This window comes from Panthera pardus, unplaced genomic scaffold (genome assembly GCF_024362965.1).
Source record: "Panthera pardus isolate Hobbes unplaced genomic scaffold, ASM2436296v1 HiC_scaffold_13, whole genome shotgun sequence".
Taxonomy (NCBI): domain Eukaryota; kingdom Metazoa; phylum Chordata; class Mammalia; order Carnivora; family Felidae; genus Panthera; species Panthera pardus.
In genome coordinates, this window is record NW_026526688.1 from 101746334 (window position 1) to 101769937 (window position 23604).

General features: G+C 34.6%; 1 protein-coding gene across 9 annotated transcripts in view; it reads right to left on the minus strand.

Annotated features, from left to right (window-relative positions):
• Nucleotides 1-1281: 1281 nt before the first annotated feature.
• The window catches only part of BLTP1 (bridge-like lipid transfer protein family member 1), a 214936-nt gene continuing 192613 nt past the window's right edge, over nucleotides 1282-23604 (minus strand). For 8 of the 9 annotated variants that reach the window (XM_053901272.1, XM_053901273.1, XM_053901274.1 and 5 more), the window contains 14 exons: nucleotides 21631-21831; nucleotides 20216-20395; nucleotides 17879-18016; nucleotides 16903-17160; nucleotides 15631-15781; nucleotides 15097-15254; nucleotides 14804-14996; nucleotides 14353-14570; nucleotides 11021-11272; nucleotides 10125-10328; nucleotides 8176-8370; nucleotides 7631-7765; nucleotides 4354-4519; nucleotides 1282-2021 (listed from right to left, as the gene is read on the minus strand). In XM_053901272.1, the coding sequence (XP_053757247.1) occupies nucleotides 1805-2021; nucleotides 4354-4519; nucleotides 7631-7765; nucleotides 8176-8370; nucleotides 10125-10328; nucleotides 11021-11272; nucleotides 14353-14570; nucleotides 14804-14996; nucleotides 15097-15254; nucleotides 15631-15781; nucleotides 16903-17160; nucleotides 17879-18016; nucleotides 20216-20395; nucleotides 21631-21831 (2666 nt within the window). In that variant the 3' untranslated portion in view covers nucleotides 1282-1804. Of the gene's footprint in view, nucleotides 2022-4353; nucleotides 4520-7630; nucleotides 7766-8175; nucleotides 8371-10124; nucleotides 10329-11020; nucleotides 11273-13352; nucleotides 14217-14352; nucleotides 14571-14803; nucleotides 14997-15096; nucleotides 15255-15630; nucleotides 15782-16902; nucleotides 17161-17878; nucleotides 18017-20215; nucleotides 20396-21630; nucleotides 21832-23604 lie in introns of those variants that run through there. The other variant, XM_053901277.1, reaches the window with a different exon arrangement.

Below are 23604 nucleotides of genomic sequence, written 5' to 3' on the forward strand. Positions count from 1 at the left end.
ACATTTATAACTAGCATACTGTTTCTTTAAAGCAGAGAATAAATACCTGGAGTAGGACTCAAGGAACTAATTTCTTTAATTTTTAGTTGGTTTGTTTTATGAAGTAACTTTCTGGTAGTTTATCTTAGACACTAGATCCATATTAGATATAGAATTTGCTTCTCTGGTAAACCTGACCAGTAGAAATTATGTACATGTAGCCCCCAACTGTAATGGTGATGCAGAGAACTGGCAGATGATAGAAAAGATGGTCTAGCAGAAAGAATATGAAATTATGACTCTAGATACTAGGCTTTTAGTTGTTACTAAATTGCTGTGTGATAGTAGATAGTTAATTCCCCTACCAACACTTGTGTGTGTGTGTGTGCGCGCATATGCAAGAGTCTCTTCTGTAATTATTATTTTTAATCTGTCAGACACTTTGTTGTCTACCTTATGCAAGAGTCTGCATCACGGGCTTTTTTGAGGCATTTTCTAGCTCTAGGATTTTTCAGTTCTACTTTTTACCCAACCTTTAAACTGACTGTACAGCCTTGGCTAGATTTCAAACCTGAGTTGTGGGGGCATGGGGGGAGGAATATAGTTGATTATAAGTACTTTTGAATATTTCTTTAGTTTGCTAGTCTTCTTAAAATCTTATCCTTCTGCATATATACTATATATACATATACATATATAAAGTTTATATAAAGTTTTTAAAAAGGATACACATAAATTTACACACACAGTATAAGAACATACAGCTGTGTACTCACCACTAGTTTAAGAAATAGAGAAGTGCCTGGGTGGCTCAGTTAAGCATCCAACTCTTGATTTCAGTTCAGGTCATGATCTCAGGGGTTTGTGGGATTGAGCCCCAGGTGAGGCTCTGTGCTGACAGCATGGAGCATGCTTGGGATTCTCTCTCTCCCTCCGTCTCTTAAATAAACTTAAAAAAAAAAAAAGAATAATGGCATGCCTGGGTTGCTCAGCTTGTTGAGCCTCTGATTCTTGATTTCAGTTCAGGTCAGGATCTCACAGTTTGTGGGATTGAGCCCCAAGTCAGGCTCTGTGCTGACACCATGGAGCATGTTTGGGATTCTCTCTCTGCCCCTCCCCTGCTCTCACGTGTGTGCCTTGCTGTCTAAATAAATATATATATAGAACAATATCTAAATTTAAGCCTCTGCTGTGCCTCTTCCTGATTGCATCCTCCTTGAGCTAATCTTTATAAGGATTTCATTTTTGCAAGAATTCTAAAAATAAGCTATCAAAAGAAGAAAAGACCCCAAAACTACAGAGTGAAACCAATTATTGTGACTTTATTACAATAGTTACAAACAATATTTTAGTGGTATTCAATCATATCACAATTACTCAAACTATATACAAATAGGTATTTATACAAGGCTACCTTTTAAAAAAAGAAAAAACAATTAATGACTAAAAAAAAATCACATTATCAGCAAGATTTTTCCTAAAAGTTATGGCCAACATCAAAGGAAATTCACAGTTACTCTGAAAATATTTTAAAGATGGAGGAATCATATTGCACATAATACAATTATAAACCCTACCAAGCAGATTTATATATTTTAATCTAGTTTTTCACAAAATTTACATTACCATGCAATACTTCACTGTATACAGAATGGTGGAACTAGAATAAACAGATTAACTTACAAACTCTCAATGTAATGACCACAAAATTAGAATTATTTTAAGTTATATTGGAAATAAGTGTACTATACAAAAAGAAAAAACACTCCAGTGTAATAAAACTTAACGGACACAATCACAGTTTGTTCACAGATGAGTTACTTTTTTAGTGTTCTTCTTTGTCTTTTCCTTTCTTTTCCTTTTCATCCTGTAGTGCAGTACCAAGTTTTTTGATAAGAACTGAGAGAACCTTATCAAGTGGGTCCATGACTCCTCTTTGAAGCCATTTAGGAATTGTAGTCCTGGCATGATGGAAGCCCAATTTTTGAAGAATATAATCAACACCTACTGGATCAATCTTTCTTCCAGTCCAAGAAATTAATCTGTAAGTATAAATAATAGTTATTTGGGAGTACAGTGCCCTAACACAGTCCTGAAGGTAGATTCAAGAACATCACTACACCTCCATAATATGCTTAGGACAAAATATTCTCAGTAGGTGCATTTGAGTAATCTAAGCTACAATTCCTGGGTTCACTATAATAGCATTCAAAAAATGTGATTATAAGCATCCTTGACAGCAGTGGACTAAATGCATCTCATTTTGATTTAGGCTTAAGTTACAGGGTCATCTTAATATTTAAAGAACATCTGGTTCATTCTAAAAGACGTTAACTTGATGGAAGGAATCCTTTTACAAGGTTTACAGATATAAAATTTATGACCCTGTACACTTAAAATACCTTACATGTTTTGTCAGTTTTATCTCAATAAAACTGAGAGTACAACATATGTGGCATAATGGTGGGGGGAAAAAGGCTAAAATGTATTGTTTGCTATGGGCTAAACGTGTCTGAAGGACACAGTTTTTTCCCTATTCCTGGCATTTCCTTCCTTAGAGAGGAATAGCCATTTGTGAAACACTACTGACCTTTCTCTGCTCCCTTATTGATGATTTATCTGTTTGACAAGTTAACAGAGGAACCATATAGTGTAGTTTAGTGCCCTCTTCCCTACCTTAAGAGACACTCATTTTGATCTGTCCCTTCATGCAATAGGTTTCTCAAGGACAGACTCCTAAATAGGTTAACCCAAGACTGTTCATGGCTGCCTGTAGCTAGGTGAGTTCACAGAGCTGTCAACTGCACAATTCTGGTGTACACCCGCCTCCACCCTGAGTTCTCCATCATGAAGGCCCTGTAGGTAAGCCCAAACTTGGACTTTGTAGTAGAAAGCCATTGTTTCCAGACATAGAAATCACATTCTCTGTTATGAGCCTTATCAGTATTAAAACTGCCATTTTGATTTGCAGCTGCCTCTCTCCCACTGTCTTAATTGCTTCTGAACTTGGGAAGGGAAAAAGAGGGTATTAAGCATTGATCTGCTAAAACTCTAATAGTTATAAGCATTTTGCATTAACTCATTTAACCATTGTAACAACCCTGCAAGGTAGGTAATACTGTTTACCAATTGTTCATATGAAGCAACTGAGGCAGAACTAGGTTAGATCCTCTGGCCAAGATAATTTAGTTACTATGCTATCTGTAAACCTGGACTTAGAGCCAGAGCTCTTCAACATGCTCTCCACCACTTTTTAACTTTTTAAGTTCAAATTAAAAGGTATTTAATTTCATCATAGATTTACAAATACAAAACAAATTTTCTAAGTAGTTTTCTGCATTAGAACCTCTGCAATATTTAATTCTGTTCCTGAGCACTGACACTGTTAATACTTTTCATGAGTATATGTACTATTAATTCATACCAAATTTTATTGAATACAAATTAACACAAAGTCACTACTTTCTGTTTTTACAAGAGTCTACTGTATAATGGATATTTTGTTAGTTTGGAATTATTTTGTGGCATAAATATGTCTGAATAACCTTATCTAAATGAAATCTGTATCATTATGCAGAAATATGCTAGAATTTTCTTATGATGACCTTTTTTTGATACCATTATTCCATGATTCAGACAGTTACAATTTTATTAGCAAAGCAGATAAAAGGAAAGGGAAAAATGATAGGAAGGTCATAAGTGGTAATCATAAACAAGGACACACAGTGCAAGTATCACTAGTTAATAGCAGCCATTATAAATGTAATTAAAACTAGAAAATACTACTGACATTTTAATATGAAAGTAAGTTGATGTAATTGGCATCATGATTGTATTAGAATATGACTTAGCAAATGAACCTGAATCTGACAGCATTAAAGTCAACATTTCAGGGATGGTTCTGAATTGCTTAGCATGCAGACAAACTATGACATTGCAGGTTCTATTACATTGTCATGACACATGTGAGAAATTGTAATAATTCCTTAATGTGTGGCTGCTACTGTATCTACCCAAACTTAGTAACAAAAAAGTTAACTGTAGGTACCTCAAACACCTGAAATTAATATCCTGGTAAAAACATAGCAGCAATGGTGGAAGTAGAGTTACTCTCATATTTTAGTGATTAACTGGAAGAATGTTACACAGTGGAGGATGCTGAGCTATTTGCAGTGTTTGTGCTTCTTTTGCCCTGACTAGAAGAACTTAAAAAAGCAGAAAGGAGCAGAAAGCATAGCCAGAAGTTAGAGATGTTGTAAGTAGCTAACTTCTAAAAAGTTTTTGGTAAATCATATTTAACTTACTACATCATTTATAACCTTTTCTCATAATAATCCTGTAGGATATAGGTAAATATATATACCTCCTACTTACCTAAGAGTGGGTTCTAGATGCCATGTGTTGCACATAAAATCTCTCCAGTCCACAGTAGTATAAGTGATGCTGTCTTCTCTGTCTTTGTCAGAGGAATTGTCATCATGTATAATAATTGGACTTTTTTGTCCTGGTCGAGTAGATAAAATCCGAGGTGGAAAAATGGCTATGATGAAAATCATAGATTAATATTGCAGGTATATAATAAATTTATCTTAAATCACCATATGAATAGTATAATTAGTTCCATTTATCATTTTACTTATGAACTGGCCAAAGCCTCATTTAATGATATTTCTGAAAAACTAGTATTTAAAAATAAGCCATAAACAAGTGCCAGTTATTGGTATTTCTTAAAGAAAGACAGTATTAAAGTTATCATGTCATATTTTTGAGGAATAGCATATATTTTATATATATTTCTGTGCTTAACACTAATAGTAAAGAATGACAAGATTTGACAACAGGCATGGGGCACTAAAATTGACAGTTAAAAGTTTCCTAAAGAATGACTATAGGTGGACATTTTAAATAGCTTTAAATGAGTGAACTGTATTATATGTGAATTGTGTCTCAATAAAGTATATCACTCAGTAGTTTTAGGATGTAAATGTCTATATATATTTGAACACTGGTTCTAAGCTTTTTACATAAGCAGCCTTTCATTCTTATAAGTGAATACTCAAATGTTTTATGACAGAAGTTCTTTTTAAATTGGTGATCATAATATATATAAAATCAAAATCAAATCTGAAATATAGTCTTCATGTAATGTACTTTTAATAAATTTGTGTAGCCTGTTTTTAACTTTATTGTAGATTAGCAGCAGGATAACACATGGACTGGGAATGAGCTTAGGAATAAAACTGTACTTATTGTCACACTATCACACCACATAAGAATATAGGCAGTTACTGCCTGCTCAGTTGCTCTGCTTTTATTATTGGTAATGGTTATGGTGCTATAATTGATCTGATGTTCTAGAACTATGTTGATTTGGCCTAGTCTTACATGCTGTTAATAATATTCTCTGGCATGTTTATACTTATTTTGGTCAAAACTAATTTCTTTTAGTTTTTAATAACAAAATATAACCATTAAACTATTTTTATTTATAACTGAAATCCACATAGATAATAACACTTGGTTACTGTAAGTCTGATAATCAAATTCCCATTTCCTCTTTCCCATGAAATGATATTAAACAAGTTTGTGTTTTTACTCTTAATTGAAAAATAATTTACATATATATTAGGCTCGGGTATACAACATAGTGATTCAGCAATTATATACATTTTGAAATGCTCACCACAAGCAGTGTATTAACATTTTATTGATTATATTCCCTATGCTTTACTTTTCATACCCATGACTTATTTTATAACTGGAAGTATGTAGCTCTTAATCCTCTTCATCTGTTCCCCCTATCTTCCCATTCCTCTCCCCTTTGGGAGCCACCAGTTTGTTCTCAGTGAGTCTGTTTCTCTTTTGTGTGTGTGTGCACAACAGTTTGTATTTAAAGATTTTTAAAAATAATATGCACAGTTCATAGCAGACCAAGACAAACACAGTATTTCGTGAAGTGACAAAGGTTTCACATAACTGTGAGAAAGAAATCTGGCAGGCTTTTATATACAGGTATACTAGAAAAGAATTCTGAACTTCACAGATTTACTTGGAATATTTTTTTTTTCCACATTAAGTTCAAATATTAAGGCAGAGAGAAAAACAGGAGGATTACAATAGTGCCTGTTATATGTTGGTGCTATAAGTGAAGACTGGATCTACTTATATAAAGTATTTCCTATTAAATGATTTCAGTCATTTAAGTTTCAACTCCTGTTTCATAGATTTCTTTCAGTCATCATTACTGATTTTACTCTCACTGAATTGTTGACACATCTAGATTTAATAGTAATGGAACAACAATTCAATCTGTGCTATGCTGCTTTTGCATTTTTTTTTAATAATCTGTTTTGTTCACTCAAACATTTATCATGAGGCTATTTTGAAATACTGCTAGAAAAATTTTATATTTATTCATGAAGAAAATGGAGTATTACTGGGTGATCTAAACAAATAGCATGTATTCTAAGCAATTAAAAAAAAAATCACATCCTGGGGCACCTGGGTGGCTCAGTCGGTTAAGCATCCCACTTTGGTTTAGTCATGATCTCATGGTTCATGAGTTTGAGCCTCACATCGGACTCTGTGCTCACAGCTTGGAGCCTGGAGCCTGCTTCAGATTTGTGTCTCCCTCTCCCCTGCTCACGCTCTGTCTTGCTCTCTCAAAAATAAACAAACATTAAAAAAAAATTCTTTTTAAGAAAATCATGTCTATTGTTTTACCACTATATATTCATAGGTTTGTGCAATAAATACTTATTGGGTGAATAAAGACTATATATTTGGAAGGCATTCCATATCATTACATTTCAGACTACCTCATTCTTTTCAACAGCTACAGAGGATGGAATGGATTCTATTATATCCATTCTATATGGATATTAGGGTCACCACATGTTCCTTTAAACTTAAAAAAAAATTTTTTTTAATGTTTATTTTTCAGAGAGAGAGAGAGAGAGAGAGCAAGAGAGAGAGAGGCTCCAGGCTCTGAGCTATCAGCACAGAGCCCAACGCAGGACTCGAAATCATGAATTGTGAGATACTGACTTGAGCCGAAGTTGGATGCCTAACCGATTGAGCCATCCAGGCGCCCTGCCATTTGTTTCTTAATGGACAAACATGTAAGTTTCCAGTGAGTAAACCAATATTAGCTAGCTCATAAAAACAAAACCCCACCAATGAGGTCTAAATAATTTATTTCTAAAAAGATAATGTTCTCTGAATTCTAAACAGACTTATCTACTTAATTGAGTTTTCCCAATTATGTTTATAACTCATGCTACTTTATTATGTAGTTGTTTCTTTAGCCATTTCACTTTGACTAGCAGTGTTTCCTCAAAGAAATGTTCTTTCTCTTCTTTCTTTCTTTGATTCTCCTACAAGGCCTGATAATGTACATAGCTTATATGGAAACATTTGGTAAAGTAATAAAACACCATTCAGTGTGAGGTATATTTTTACTGAGTGTCATGTACATAGTAGATAGTCTGTCACACAGTTTTACCAATATATTTCATTGATACATACAACTCATAAAGGACGGAGACACATTCCAGTCATTTTATCATTAGACCATAAAAATCCATATAAATGGCACTGACAACTGCCTTTCCTGAAGCTTGAAAGAAAGAAAAAAGAATATGCTACCCACCTTTTTCTTTTTCTTTAAGGTAAGCTGACACTAAATCATGAAGGAACATGATGAGCTCAGCATCCATAGTCACACAAATGTGATCAGTGAACTCTGTCACCACACTGCATTCTACCTTCGGCTTCAGGTTGGCATCTGCAATGGCAAAGTTCTATAGTAAAAGACTTAACGAAAGAAGTCCCTTTCTCTTAATAAGGGATTTTACATGGGTTCATATAAATGAATCCATTTAAATGCAACTACAGAGAAATGAGTAGTTTCTGTATGTGACTTACAAATGATGATAATTTACTAAGCACTTTCCAAATATGTACCATTTATTCCTCATAAAAACCCTATGAATGAGGTCCTGTTATTACTCCCCATTTTCCCAAAGAGGTACAAATGGATTAAATCATTTTCCAGAAGTCATATAGCTGATAAGAAAATTTGACTAAGCAAATCAATTTCATTACACTATATTATTACACAGCCTGTGTGAACACAGTAATCTGAAGTTCCTTTAGAATTTTCTTAGTAACTTTAGAAACTATTTTTCTACATACCCTGTAATGAAGGTTCTTGTGGCTCTTGAACATGAATGGATTTAAATTCAAGCTGCATCCTTGGTAAAGCAAAGATAGTCTCTGTTTCATGATTGTAGCTAGAACCTCCTCTGAATCCACTCAACAAACTAGAATTCTTCACTGTAGTACTATTCTCAGTATTATTAGCATCAACATTACGAAGCAAGTTTAGCTCTACGTGGATAATAATAAAGACAAAAGGAATCAAATTAAACCAGTAGACATTGATAAGCATATAATTTTCACAGAATTTTTATCATTTTAGAAACTGGAAAATAATGATTCACATTTTTAAAAATAGAGCCATATAAAGCTTTGGTCTATTTAAATATATTTATCTATTTAAATATATTTATTATCTATTTGTTTATATTTACAAATATAGTAATATGTTTATATATGTACAGTTTTATTTACATATGTATATACATACACATACACATATATAGTATATATATATATATATATATATATATAGTGATTCTATCACTGTTCTCATGACTAAAGCTTTATAACATGACTTTGGATAAGTCTAATATATTTTGTTTTTATTTCTCAAACATTAAAATGAATATTATTTTTAACTAAATTCATGTTTAAATTTAAGAGTTTAATTAAGCTCAGAATTCTCCATAGATTGAATACCTTACTCATTTTTTTAAGAGTACATTATTTATTTAAATTCAAGTTAGTTAACATACAGTGTAGTACCGGTTTCAGGAGTAGAACCCAGTGATTCATCACTTACATAAAACACCCAGTGTGCATCGCAACAAGCGCCCTCCTTAATGCCCATCACCCACCCACCTCCCCTTCAGCAACACTCAGTTTGTTCTCTGTATTTAAGAATCTCTTATGGTTTGCCCCCCACTCTCTGTTTTTAATCTTATTTTTCCTTCCCTTTCCCTATGTTCTTCTGTTTTGTTTCTTAAATTCCACATATGAGTTTCATTCATATTGTGAATACTTTACTCTTAAGAGAATTTGCAATTAAATATGTTCCTGACTTTGAAATCAGGTAGAAGTTCTGATTTTCTCCAACATATGTGCTATGGTTTTCTTATAAAAGTTAATAATTTTTTAGGTATATAGGTAGCAGTGAAGTTTGCTAATAGCCCCAACATGGTATACCAGCCAAAAAGAACTCCCTCCTCCAAAAATTCTATTGGAAGATAGAATAGTCCATACAGAATAGTCAATACATACATAATCTTCTAATTTACTTCCTTATCCTTTTCTTCTCAGATTATTTTCAACAGTCTCTAACCCCTGGGATGACCTATTCCATAGTAACTTTTTCAATGGGACTTAAGTCATCTTTACAGTTTTGAAAGATGGTTATTTCTGTACAACATTCAAGTCTTCACGGGTCTGAATCTAGTCACCTTTCCAGGACAGATGACATGATTGGTAAAAGCCAGTACTATAAACTTGAACACAAAAACAACCACAAAATAAGAATTTTCCTGACCACATTATCACAAGATTGGTGATTCTAATCAAATGGAAAAATTCACCAAAAGTGCTCTTTTTAAACTTATTTCATAGGAATATTATTATTTAGCTTCATTTTATACCAACCATCCCAAACCTTAAGTTTGTGGCATTGTATTACTTAGTTGTGTAATAACTTTACCAAACCTCTGATATTTAGCATCACTACAAAAATATTTTAACTATAATAAACTTCATTTATTTAAACCAACTTTATTTTTGAATGTTTTCTTACATCTAAAATAGTGTCTAGTTTTTGAGATGTTGCACAACCAGGGTGGTGAATCATGTACAACATTAGTACTTATGTCATCAGGAATAAAATGAAACTGATTTAAAATAAATGAAAATTCTCCCTCTAATTAAATTCTAAACACAGGTAACAGGGCTCCAAATAGAGAAAACAAATCTCTTTAAAGAAATAAACTTTTAACCTTCATTTCTTGTGGCTGTAACATAATTGAACCATTCTTTCACACTTGCTACTCCATGGGGTGGATTCTCATGGCGACGCCTTGTTATCTTAGTTATTGTTGCCATAGGACTTTCCAAAGCACCACATGGTTTGGTAACCATGGTGTTATGGCCCAGATGAAAATCTAGCGTTTGTACAATATATGTAGAATGATCACTAGACCCTAGAAGAAAAAAAAGGTTTCTTAATGTTAACAAGCTATATTTAGATGCAAGAAAATAGTTGTGGCTTTAGAGCAATAGACTTAGCTAACTCATACATAAGTAAGAAAGAGTGTAAAACTGAAGAGTAAGTGAGAAAAAAAAATCACAAATAGGTTTTCTTTCTTTTAGTTATAACTTGATTTGTCCCCAGTAAGATGATGAGCATCAACCATTTTTTCTTTATTATTAAGAAACCATAGATTAGGAAATTAAAGCTAAAAGGAAGGAGGTTTATCACTGTAAATAGAGGTAAAAGCATAGCCTTACCCATAAAAGTTTTATAATAGTTTTGACTGACAGTTTCCTTAAACTACCACCATGTGTCTTTTATCATGTTTTTATAAGAAAAATTTACAATAACTTATTATGACTGTGGCCAGACACAGTGCAGAAACTTTAATTGCTTAAGAAACAGAATAAGATGGCAAGTTCAGAAGTAAGTGCTTAAGCATGTCCCAGACTATATTGACACATTGGCAATGAACTCCTTGACATGTCAAGTACATGAGAACAAACAGGGTTGGACTTCAGTAATATAAGAAAAACATACAAAAGATACAAGAAAGCAAAATTATTCTGTCGTTTATATTCATATCAGAAAGGTAAAAGTTAATCATAAGAAAAGGTAAAAGTTACAAATGTGTCCATTTACCATCTTCCCAGATTTTCTGAGCTTCAGTCCAAAAAGCAATATTTGGTTCTTCTAAGTGAAAAAGGGCCCAGGATTTTGAACGGAAATTTGGACCATGAAAACAAGCTAGTGTCATATGATTTCCATGTAAGCTCATTGATCCTCCAAACTGCATTCCATTTTCTGGTAATGGAATCTGAAATAAGGATATGTGGCATCCCGATACCACCTTCAATACTCCAGGCCAATGTCGATGATGAGCTGCATCAAGCACTGCAAGAAAACCAAAAACCACTTATCCTCAAGTGCCTCTCAAACATCCTGAATGGCAGGTGGAAAGGCAGCAGGTGGCTATTTTCTACAGCTGAAGTGATGCAGGTAAGGGATGAAAACAATCCAACACCTGGCTAACATTAAGCAGAAGCTGATAAAAATATAGTCTGGGAAAAGATGCTCATAAGGAAGGATAGAATTAAGAAAAGTAGTAACTTGCTAATAATAATTACAACTAACATTTCTATAATGATTCATGATTTACAAAGTACTTGCATGAAATTTTATACAATTCTCACAATAATTCTGTAAATTAGGTATTTCATCTATATTCTTTTCAATGAAGAAGAGGGGTTTAGTGAACAAGTGACTAGAAGACCTAGAAATCAAATGCAGATCTCCTGATTTTTTAAAATTCTCTTATACACTTGCTACTCAAGTGGCCTCAGGACCAGCAGCATCAGCATCATGTGGCAGCTTATTAGAAACAGACTTTTTTTTTTTATTTAAAAAAAAAATTTTTTTTTACCGTTTATTTATTTTTGAGACAGAGAGAGACAGAGCATGAACGGGGGGAGGGTCAGACAGAGAGGGAGACACAGAATCTGAAACAGGCTCCAGGCTCTGAGCTGTCAGCACAGAGCCCGAACTCACGGACCGCGAGATCATGACCTGAGCCTAAGTTGGATGCTTAACCGACTGAACCACCCAGGCACCCCCTAGAAATGGAGACTCTTAAGTCCACCTTGTTCCTAATGTATCAGAATCTTCACTTTAATGAGATCTCCAGGTGTTTCAGATGCACATTAAAGTTTGAGAAGCACTAGTTATATTTCTGACTTATCCCAATAATGTCCTTTTTGATTGTTTTCCACAACTCTCATTCCAGATCCAACCAAGGATCATACATTGTATTTAGTTGGTATGTGTCTTTAGTTTCCTTTAAAACAATTCCCTATGCCTGGGTTGTTTTCCATGACAAGGACTTTTTTGAAGAATCCAGGCCAGGCATTTTGGGGAACATCTCTCTAATTTGTAATGTACCTGACACCAATTCTAGTTTAAAGGAAATACAGAAACGAGAGGAACAAGATAAATGAAACCACAAGGAAACAACTGAAAAAAAAAATCTAGAAGGATATTCTGTAGGAAAATTGGCCAAGTCTCTTCAACAAGTCAGGTCATAAAAAAAAGGACTATGCTGATTTAAAAGAGAGTAAAGGAACATAACCAGATTTAAATTGGGATCTTGAATTTTATATATATGTGTGTGTGTATGTGTATACATACATACATACATACATACATACACACACCGATATTACAACTGATTTGTCCAAACCAGTATACATATATAGCCCTCAGAAGGCTAGAGAAGATAATTAGCAAAATGAAAACTGGATATTGTTCATTAGAAAAGGTTACGAAACAGTATGAACAATATTTTGGTAAAAAGTACATGTGTATATAGGTTCATAGAAAATTATCTGAAAGCATATAAACTGTTCAGAGTGTTGATTTTTGGATGGAATGTGAGGTTTCTATTTTTTGCTTGTATTTATTTTCCAGGCTTTTCCAGTGCATATGTACTGCTTCTGTGATTATAAAAAATTATATTTTAAGTTTATTTTGAGAGAGAGAAAAAGTGCACATGCTTGAGTGGGGGATAGGGAGAGAGAGAATCCCAAGCAGGTTCCATGCTCTCAGTGCAGAGCCTTACATAGGGTTTAATTTCACAAACGGTAAGATCATGCTCTGAGCCAAAACCAAGAGTCAGATGCTCAACCAAGTGAGCCACCCAGGCGCCCCTAAAATATTATTTAAAATTATCCTGATTCTGACTACTTTTCACCACTTTTACCTCTCTCTAGTTAAAGCCACCATCATTTGTTGCCTGAACTCTTCCAATGGTCTCCTTACTATGTGTCCAATAATGGTAATGGTAATTACTGCGATGGTCCCTACTTCCACTCTTAACCACCTATAGTCTATTCTCTACACAGCAGCCAGAATGATTCTCTAAAAAGGAGTATTTTAAGGGGTGCTCTAAAAAGGAGTATTTTAAGGGGTTAGTTGAGCATCCAACTCTTTCTTGGTTTCGCCTTAGGTCATGATCTCACAGTTTGTGAGATCGAGCCCCTTATCCACAGCCCAGAGCCTACCTGGGAATCTCATTTTCTCACTCTTTCAAATAAATAAAATATCCTTTTAAAAAAAGTTTAAGAAAAAGTAAATCAAATATCAAATCTGTCAGAACTTTCCAATGGAGCTATCCATCATATTAAAAATCTTATGAATGTGGCCATTCATGTCCAACATTCTCCTGCTTGCTCACTTTGTTCCAACAAAGTAGCCACCTTAATCATCCTCAAATAAGCCAACTTTCTTCTGTAGGAGCTTTGCACTCTTCAGTAGGCCCCTATGCGTACAACTCTCTTTCCCAGAAGAGATCTTTCTAGTCTAGATCTTTCACTTCAGAAAAGGCTTCTCTGAACCCCCTTTCTACACTAGCTAGCCTCACACACTAGAATTCTTTATCTCTTTTCCCTGCTTTTTCAGCATGTCTTTCTACCTGAAATTACCAAGTTAGTAAATTAACTATGGTCTATCTCTCCCATTAGAACAAAGTTTTATGTGGGTAGGAACTTTGTCTACTAGTAGATCTCCTATGCCTAAAACCGTGCTTAAGAACATAGCTGATTTGCTGATTGAATTACTGAGTGAATATCTGCCTAATATGACACATCTAATAAATCCAAACTTAGACATTCTGATTACACAGCCCAAGCTCTAAACCAGAACATAGTATTGTCATAGTTAGTATTCAGGAGCATGGAGTGGGTATGGTTATGGGTGAGTTTGGCAGGGGGGAGGAGATAATAAATGATGACTTCCCAAATGATGGACTTTAATTCCATTGATGGGCAGGAAATCAGGTACTTTGCTGAGTGAATAGAATAAAAAGCATATGAACCACTTTGTAAGTATGATATATAGGTAGTATATATATTAAATTAAAATTGTAACACAACTTTTAGTGAAAGATAAAGCATATATAAAGGCTTAGTTCTAATTCTTACATTGTTCTTGTGAACTTTTCTCTAAGTTATTTGTCAATGTCTTAGGTGGAAGATATGGAACAGGTCCCCAGGTAGACAGAGCTCGTTTGCTGGTGTCAAACTGTTGTGTGAAAAATTCCTGAAGCTTCATTCCTATTTTTATCAGGTCCGGTGTAGTTGATCTTGATATCATTACTTGGAAAATATCCCACTTCAGATCTCCATGGACAAATATTTCACTAAAGCATAAAACAGAGTATCATATATCTTATACAAAACAGCTAAAAAAACAACAAGCAAAACAAAAACCAAATTCCCTTCTTCACCCACCCAGCTTTTTCATTCATATTGTTGCATAATAGAAAATCATTTTACAAGAAAAGTGAATTGTTTGTGTTTTCTAACTGGATGAGAGAAAACATGTTAGGAGCAGTCCTATAAAGTGTTCAAAAAGTAACATTTTACTAAATACCTCTTATCAGTCATGCTTGAATCCAGTGTATTGTACAGATTTACTTTCCATTCATCCTGAAGCTTGAGATCAGCATTACTGAAGATACCCATGAGGATACTTGAGCCCATGTAATCAACACGAGCTTCTGTAGAACCCATAGTAATCTGAATTTTGTGACTGGGTTGCTGATTTGGATGTTCAGAAATATGAGCTAAAATAGAAACAATAATTACTTTTCACAGAAATGCCTCCTGGGAAATACCAAAATCAATTTTAAAAAACTTGTTTTCAGTTGTAAAATTTCAACATACCAACCATCTCCAAAGCATTGACATCTATGGTCCCTCCCACTACTCCTCCTTTAGAATCTAACTGTGATCTTCCCAGACCAACAGACATGCTTATCTCTCGATCTCGATTACTTCCTACTGACAGACGGCCCTGACTCTTCAAACCACTAGTTGTCCACCTGAAAAAAAGAAAAAGGGTTATTAAGCTTTCAGTGTCATGAATTAAAACAGGAGTTAGAGGATTTTAAAAAGTTTGACAAAACAATACATTTCTTATAAAAATTGTGGTAAATGTTTGAATATTAATATTGATGATAAAGCTTTTTTACCTAGCAAATTACACTATAATTTTCTCTTTTTAGAATACATATTCCATGTTGTTTTAGATTACGTATCTTTGATAAGGCCACTTTCAGGATAAAGCAATTTACATCTTTTTTCTACTGTCTTTACTATCTCAAACATTTCAGTATTAAAAAGGTTTTAAATTGCTTTACTACAATATAAGAAAAATTACAACTAATGATTAATTTTCCTTTTATCTGAATAGCTTACGTTGTATTTCCCATTACATTACTCATATTCATTTGAACATTTAATTGCTTCAAGTTGATGGCAAACACGACCAATGTTTCCCATGGGGTCCCTTGTTGGCTTGCTGCTTTGTTTGATTTGTTAAAAGGAGTTGATGTTTTTGAAAGTGAATCTAAAAATAGAAAAATCAAAAGCATATTCATTCACATAGATGCATGGACAATTAAAAATTATCACTCTTATCACTATAATCCCCAAAATAAAAATATGGTATTCTGAATTAAAACCTAACATTTAATATCTGTCACAATGCCTCTAAAATACTAGCTACCATTTACTGAATGAGTGTTCAGTAAGAGCTGATAGTCTTACTTCTTGAAAGCTCATAAAGTTCCGTATGATCTCCATTTTCTATGAAGAAATTCTGATGTGCGTGGGATACAGCAGCACAGATCATCACCCTCAGATTTGCTTAACAAAGGAGAAAATCAGAAGGTGCTGCTGCCAAATAGAGGACCTGAAGGCAGGGACTATTCTGAAATGCAGACACCTGCTGAGGCACCTGTCTTCTGGGTTCCTGTGGGCTCAGTGTGTATCTTGAATCCTTCATTTACTCAGCATACTCTAAGCTTGTGACATGAACTACATCACTTTTATATGTTAAGACATAAACAGTGCTGAACATATAAAAGAGTTCAAGAAACAGTGGCTGAATAAAAAGAATGACTGAATGAATAAATACCAAAGATTAACATTTTCAATATCAGACATCTTTAACAACACTGTAGGTTGGTATTACTTTTTTTTTTTTTTTTTAGTTTACTTATTTATTTAGAGAGAGAGTGTGCACATCCAAGTAGAGGAGGGGCAGAGAGAGAGGAAGAGTGAGAGTCTTAAGCAGGATCTGCGCTGTCAGTGCAGGGATCGAATTCACAAACTGCAAGATCAAGACTTGAGCCAAAGTTGGATGCTTAACAGACTGAGCCACCCAGGTGCCCCAGTTGGTTTTACTTCTAAGAATAAGGGTACAATGTGGAGCAAACTAACAATATGCTCATTCCTCTCTCAAAACTACTAGCCATCCACCTACCTCTTCTGCTGGCAAATACTTTGAAGTGTTTGTTGTTTTGTTTGGGTATTCCACCCCCCGCCCCCCAACCACAATCATCTTCCATAAAAGTCTGCAAGAGTGTATTTTTCTACAGTTGAGGCAAAAATCTGAGAGTAATGAATTAAGATTTTTATATTGGGGGCATTGGGTGGGGATACTGATAACAAAGAGAGCAGTGTTACCTCTTCGGGGAACTGAAGAATCAGACACGCTCCTTGATCTTATGGAAGCTGGGGACTTTAGGCTCTGTGCTGCTGTCCCTGGTGACATGGTGCTGTTTGTCATATGTTCATTGAATACGTTAGGTGACTGAGGCATGTGGGTGAAGGAGGCTGACTGACTAGGCTGCTCCCAAGTCCTGCAGTAAGCTTTTCTCGATGATTCTGGGGAAAGATGTTGGCTTACCCCTTCAATGGAATCAGGTGTCCCTGGGCCAGATGCTATTAGAAAAGTGGAAAACAGATATAGAATTAACCAGGGTAGAGTCTCCATCTTATAAAATAATAAATTTCACCACTCCACCATTTATAATTATATATGCCTTCTAGTTCTTTATTTGGTAACTGTACAGTAATTTATGGTTTGCAAAATACCTTCCAGCAAGTTATTATTTAATTCTTACAGAAACTCATGAAAAGGGCAAGACAGGTCCATTTTATAGATGAGGGAATAGACTCAGACCTGGATTTCTAATATTTTCTACTGTATCATGCCAACTCTACCTTTCACTTACACACTATACTAGTACAACAATATGTAAGTCCTAGAGAAAAAATGCAGGCAATATGGTAACATGTCCCCAACATTTTGTTTTTCATGCTTAACTAACCAGATTAACTTGGATGGTTAAATGTATTTCTGCATTTCTAGATTTTACAAAGATTACAGAATAATTGCAGAATATAAGTCAGCTGAATGTAATCTCTGAAAGGGCAAGCTTTTTGTGATCTCCAGTACTAATGTATCCCCAATGGTTAGTTAGCACATTAGAGGCGCTCATTAGACATTTATTCAGTGGGTGAATGAATTGCATGGTGCAACTTAACAAGTTGTTGTACAACTTAACAAAACTTGGGTTATCAATCCGAGGTTCTTGTTATTATTGTAATCATAATTAAAAGCAACCTAAGTATAATTACAGTTACATAACAAGCTTACTTGGCAAATTTATAGTTTGGTCTCCAAGGAATAAGCGTCTTGCAATACTTCTCCTATACCAGGCTCTTGGAAATGCCAGAATTTCACTGAGTCGACGCATATCATATTTAAAGGAGGCAGATCCTATATCGCAGACAGCTGATGAAGAAATAAATAAAATCTGTTAGAACAGATTTCCAAAACTTTAAAAGTCTTTTCACATGGTAAGCATAACATGACATGTTACACAACTAATTAATGAAATATCAAAATAAGTTACATGGTATGATTAGTAAGTGATATTTGTTCTTGCACAAATGATTAAAATAGCACATTCTTACATTATTCCATTTCCTTTTTTGAAGTGAGGGCAAATTGAAATTCTTTTATCACTTTATCATGAAATTCTGAGAGGTTCTAAAGATCAGACTTATTGACAGCTTTCAACTTTAACAAAGAGCTCTTCTCAAATATGGAAATTGAATAATCAGGATGGGCAGGGGATACAAATTTCCTCAAAATTAGTTGCAAACTAAACAGTGTGTGGCAAGAACTACTATTTTCCTTTTAGACTTGTCAGTCTGAAAGCATTCTTCTGATGGCCACCTCTTGGGGTTCTGCTCTGAGCATTCTGTTGCTCCTGCTTTGCGTGCTCTTCTGTTCCTCTGCATAGCTTCTGTAGGATTTACACACCAGTGTCTCCCAAATCTAATATTTCTGTCTCACCCCAAGTCCGTATCCACACAGCCAATCAGCCAGTTGTCTACCAGACTCTCCCACCTAAATGTCCTATTAGGCACTTCCTTACTTTCTAAGTTAATGATGGTCCACTGCCCCTTCTGTCACCTAAGCTAAAAGCTTGAGGCATCCCTGTCTTCTCTATCGCTCCTTACACAGTTTGTCCTCAAGCATGTAGATTCTCTTATAGTTCTCTTAAAATCATTCCCTCTTCTTTTTTTACTGTCACGGTTCAGAGCTTTATCCCCTATTGCTTGGTCTATTTCAACAGCCTTTGCAAGCATCTTTCCATTTTTCATGCTACTGTCAACTCTCTTTTCAAAACACCAATCTGAAGCATCTTCCCACTTTTTTTTTTTTTAATGAAAACATGTTTATTTTATAATCCACATACAATTTTTTTGTGTGGTAAGAACACTTAAAATGAGATCTGTCTTCACAGATTTTTAAATGTATAATACAGTACTGTCATCTTTAAACACAATGCTGTCAACCTTTTTCTTAAAAACCTCTAATGGCTTCTCATTGCCCAAAGGATCAGAACCTTGTTCTTTTAGCCTGGTATCTGAGCCCCCTACAATCTAGTCCTGGTCTATTTTGCCAGCTTTACCTCTAGCCAATTCCTCTCTCCTCCTGGACATTCAACCATACAACCAGTTAAATGTACAGTTACGCCTGTGTTTTGCTTCGGTGAACCAAAGTATGATCCAAAAGCATACTTTCTGATGCTTTTGTACCATTACATAACACGTGACTATAGCCAAGAATTTTCCTACATAATTTTGAAAATCTGGCCCAAATATCATTTCTTTTGTGAAGCATTGTCTGATCTCTTAAATAAAACTATTTTTTCCTCCTTTTTATATAAACCTCCATTACAGCATTAATCCCATGACAGTGTCATTTATTTTTCTACTTATAAGACCTTGCCTATTCATGCACGTACCCTGAATCGTTGAGCAGAGTGCCTTGCACAAGTTCACTGTTAAATATAGGCTCAATGTATGTTTGTTGAATGAATATTGGGTTAAAGTATACTTACTATATTTCTGCAGTTAACTTTAAACGTTTTCATTAACGTAGTACTCCAAATTCTTCAAAATATTCCATATGCATTTAATTTTAAATACTCAAATCACAATATAAAGAAAACGTACAAGTGATTTGCCCATAGGTATATAGCTAGTGACAAAGCTAGCAATATACATGCATACAACTTAAGATCTTATGAAACCAAGTAAAAATTATTTACCCCTCATCCTTCATTACTGTTTTAAGGATTTACAATCAGAAAATTAATTTAAACTAATAAGTCAGAAATTTTACCAATTCATGTTAGAGAAGTGAAGAAAAGAAGTGATTTTCAGTGATAATTAGGCATATATTGGCCTTTGGGTGGTATTTCTATGCATTTATCTAGAAATCATATTCCTAACATTGATTACTTAGACTGAGATAGTACATTAGGCTTGACTGTTATTCCTCTCCTTTAAATCCTATATCACTAAAACCTTAATATTATTAAATATATTTAATATTTAAACATTGTAAAAAAAAAAGGAGGCCCTTACTTAATTCTGAAAAACAGTATTTTAATTAAAAAACTATAAAGTTAGGTACCAGATATATTGATTAGTGTAGTGTCCATTTTGCTTGCAGACTTGCTTACAGACTGACTTTCAAAAAATGAGGCACCTCCTGAACGCCTTATCCGAGACAAACTCACTTTTACAAATTCAAGGTTTATACTGAGTGAGTCTTTTCGACCAGTGACTGAAGTGGGTTCTTCATCCACATTCCCTTTAAAAAATAAAAAAACACAGCACACACACACAAATATACATGTACATATACATACGTACAACTATCTAGTTATATGAAATTATCTAATACACTGGAATATACCGTCAATTAAAATCATTTGAAGTGAGGTAAAAGTTTAAGAATGATCTAATGAGCATTCTTGACAGTTGTTTAATAGTTTCAAGCCCATGAACAATAGTGATGATTTTCACAACCCTTCTCCAATAAAAGCAAGACTTGACATGGAGAATATGTTTTTGTTATCTAAGTAAATCAAGAGAAATTCACTAATATCAATGTCTCTTACATTTTTAGTGATAAATCTTCATTTTAATTAAACATGTTTAATAAATAAATAAATGTTTATTTATCTTAGAGAGAGACAGAGTGCGAGGAGAGGGGCAGACAGAGATGGAGACAGAATGAGCTGTCACAGCACAGCACAGAGCTTGATGCAGGGCTTGAACCCATCAACTGTGAGATTATGACCTGAGGAAGTTGGAAGCTTAACTGACTGAGTCATCCAGGCATGCCAAATCTGCACTTCAAAATGACAGTGAAATTTAAGTTGGTTAAATAATGACCAGGAGGAGGAGGAGGAGGAGGAGGAGGAGGAGGAGGAAGGGGAGGAGGAGAAGGGTTTCAGTTTAAATTGACAAATGTGATGCACACACTTAAAAACTTTACTGTTTGTATAATACAATTTCTTATACGAATAATGATTTGGCAAAACATTTAAAAATTTAAATAACATAAATATCCTTTTAAATCAAAAGATTATTGTGCTGCATATAGCACTTATGAAATACTCAGAGTTTTAAAATTCTTGTATAATCATCTAAACTATTTATTTTATATTCTACTTATTATGTAGAGCCAGAATAGATAGCAACAAGAAAAATAAACTTTCTGATCTTGTTTTATATGCATTATTAAAGGTGTTATGATTTCTGAAAAGATCCAAGCTTGAAAAGGTGCTATAGGTGCAGCTGGGTAGCTCAGTCTGTTGAGCGTCTGACTTCGGCTCAGGTCATGATCTTGTGGTTTGTGGGTTCGAGCCCTGTGTCAGGCTCTGTGCTGGCAGCTCAGAGCCTAGAGCCTGCTTCAGATTCTGTGTCTCCCTCTCTCTCTGCCCCTCCCCCACTCACTGTCTGTCACTCTCTCAAAAATAAATAAACATTAAAAAAAAAAGTTGCTTTAAATTAAAAAAGATGCAAACACTCTAAGTATACCTAGTCCTCCTGATCCAGGAGTCAGCCCAGAAACAGCAGTTTTTTGTTTCCCTGCTCCATATGGATGAAATACATAAAGGGAAAAATCAGACATGCATGCAGTGAAGCTCAAACCAGATGAACTACTGCTGGAACTGGTTAGATCTGACTGACTACTACTGTGTCGACTTCTGCCAAGAGGGCTGCCTAGTCCTGATGAACCTGTAGTGAACACAAGAAATGCAAAAATTACAAGCCACAGAAAAATTTAAAAGCCTGTCACTTAATACATTCTTATGAACCAAACAAGACTTGAAATTAAAATGGAAATACTCAAACATTATTAACTGATCAATATATTTAAATCCTTGAAATGAAAATAAAGACTTAGATGTACTTTGCAATTAATTTATTCTATAAACCAGGGTTGAATAGTCTGTTCATCTTTGAAACATTTATACATATGTTTTGGCCAACTCCATGGTTTCCTGTTACTTTTCTCCTTTGTTCCACTGGAAGCAGGCAGTGGAAGAGGTACAAAACAGTTGAGGCTAAACAAAGGGGGAGGAGAACTGTAAAAAGTCCAAATCATATAACTAGAGTCCACATTTCAGTATCAAGCAGTGGAAATAGAGTAAGGTACACAAATGCAGAAAGTTAAAGGTCTCTTTTCCCTGAGAAAGCCTCACTGGCAACACTTACCATGGGTGGATACGCTAATTCAAAATACGCTTTAAATGTACAAAATATGAGTAAAGCATCTGAATAGAACATTATATGATTTTGCTGATAATTCTGAAATGTGTTTCTCCAAAATATATAGACCTCCTTTGAATTCATATTGCAACTGGTTACTTGACATCCTACTAGAATGTGTCACAGGCATTTAAATCTTATCATGTCCGAAACTGAACTCTTGATCTTTATCTCCAATCTGTTTTTCTTCCAGGGTCTCCCATCTCCAATAAGTGACATTTCCAAGCAAACAGCTCAACCAGAAACCTGGGGGTTATTTGTCATCCTTCCCACTTCTAACTCCCTATCATACAATTTATCACCATATCATTACTATGTCTGAGAGCATTTATCAAGACTGTCCATCTCCCTTATTTCACTATTATTACTCTAGGCTAAGCAATAATCAGTTCTGGACTGCTGAAATGGCCAACTGTTCTCCCTGCTTCCTTCTACTCTTGTTCTCCTCCAATCAGCTCTCACACTGTAGCCACTCTAGTGTTCTAAAGGCATAAATCAGAATCACATGTACTTTCCTGCTTAACTCTTCAATGGCTTCCCCACAAGATCTGGCTGTTTCTTACCTCTTTAAAATCTTTTTCAAAAGCCAGTCCACCTTTTGTTTGCCACACTCTACTTACACTTGTATTTTTGTTTTCATTTTTTAAACTTGCCAAATTCTTTCTTGCCTCATGGATTTTGTATTCTCTACCTAAAGTGTTCATAACCCCAGCTCTCTGCTTGGCTAATTGATACTCGCCGACTTCCCATTTCCACTTAAAATATGCTTGTCTGCTTATTATCTGTTTCTCCAAATTCAACTTATGTTCCACATTAGCAGGGACATATCTGCTAGTGAGGTTCACTACCATATATCCAACCTAGCACTTAGCCAGACCCCAGTAAAGTTCAACAAAGACCCTCTGAAAGAATGGATACTGTCATAACCTATACTTCTCATACATTTATTCTCATCATCATTCCTTCCTGCATGTTTTATGATGATAAAATGAGGGATGCTACTTCATTTTTCTTTACCTTCTCAAGAATCAAAATGTGGGCATAACAAATAGTCACTCATTTCATATTCTTTTCACTACATATGCCTAGCACAGCACATATATACTGTTATAATAATTTAAGTATCAATACTTTGTGACATTTTGTCATTATGAAAAAATGTGAATATCCCAACAGAGAAATGGACATAGGCATATTTATCCCCCTCCCTCATTAGCCAATAAAGTAATAAGACATAAT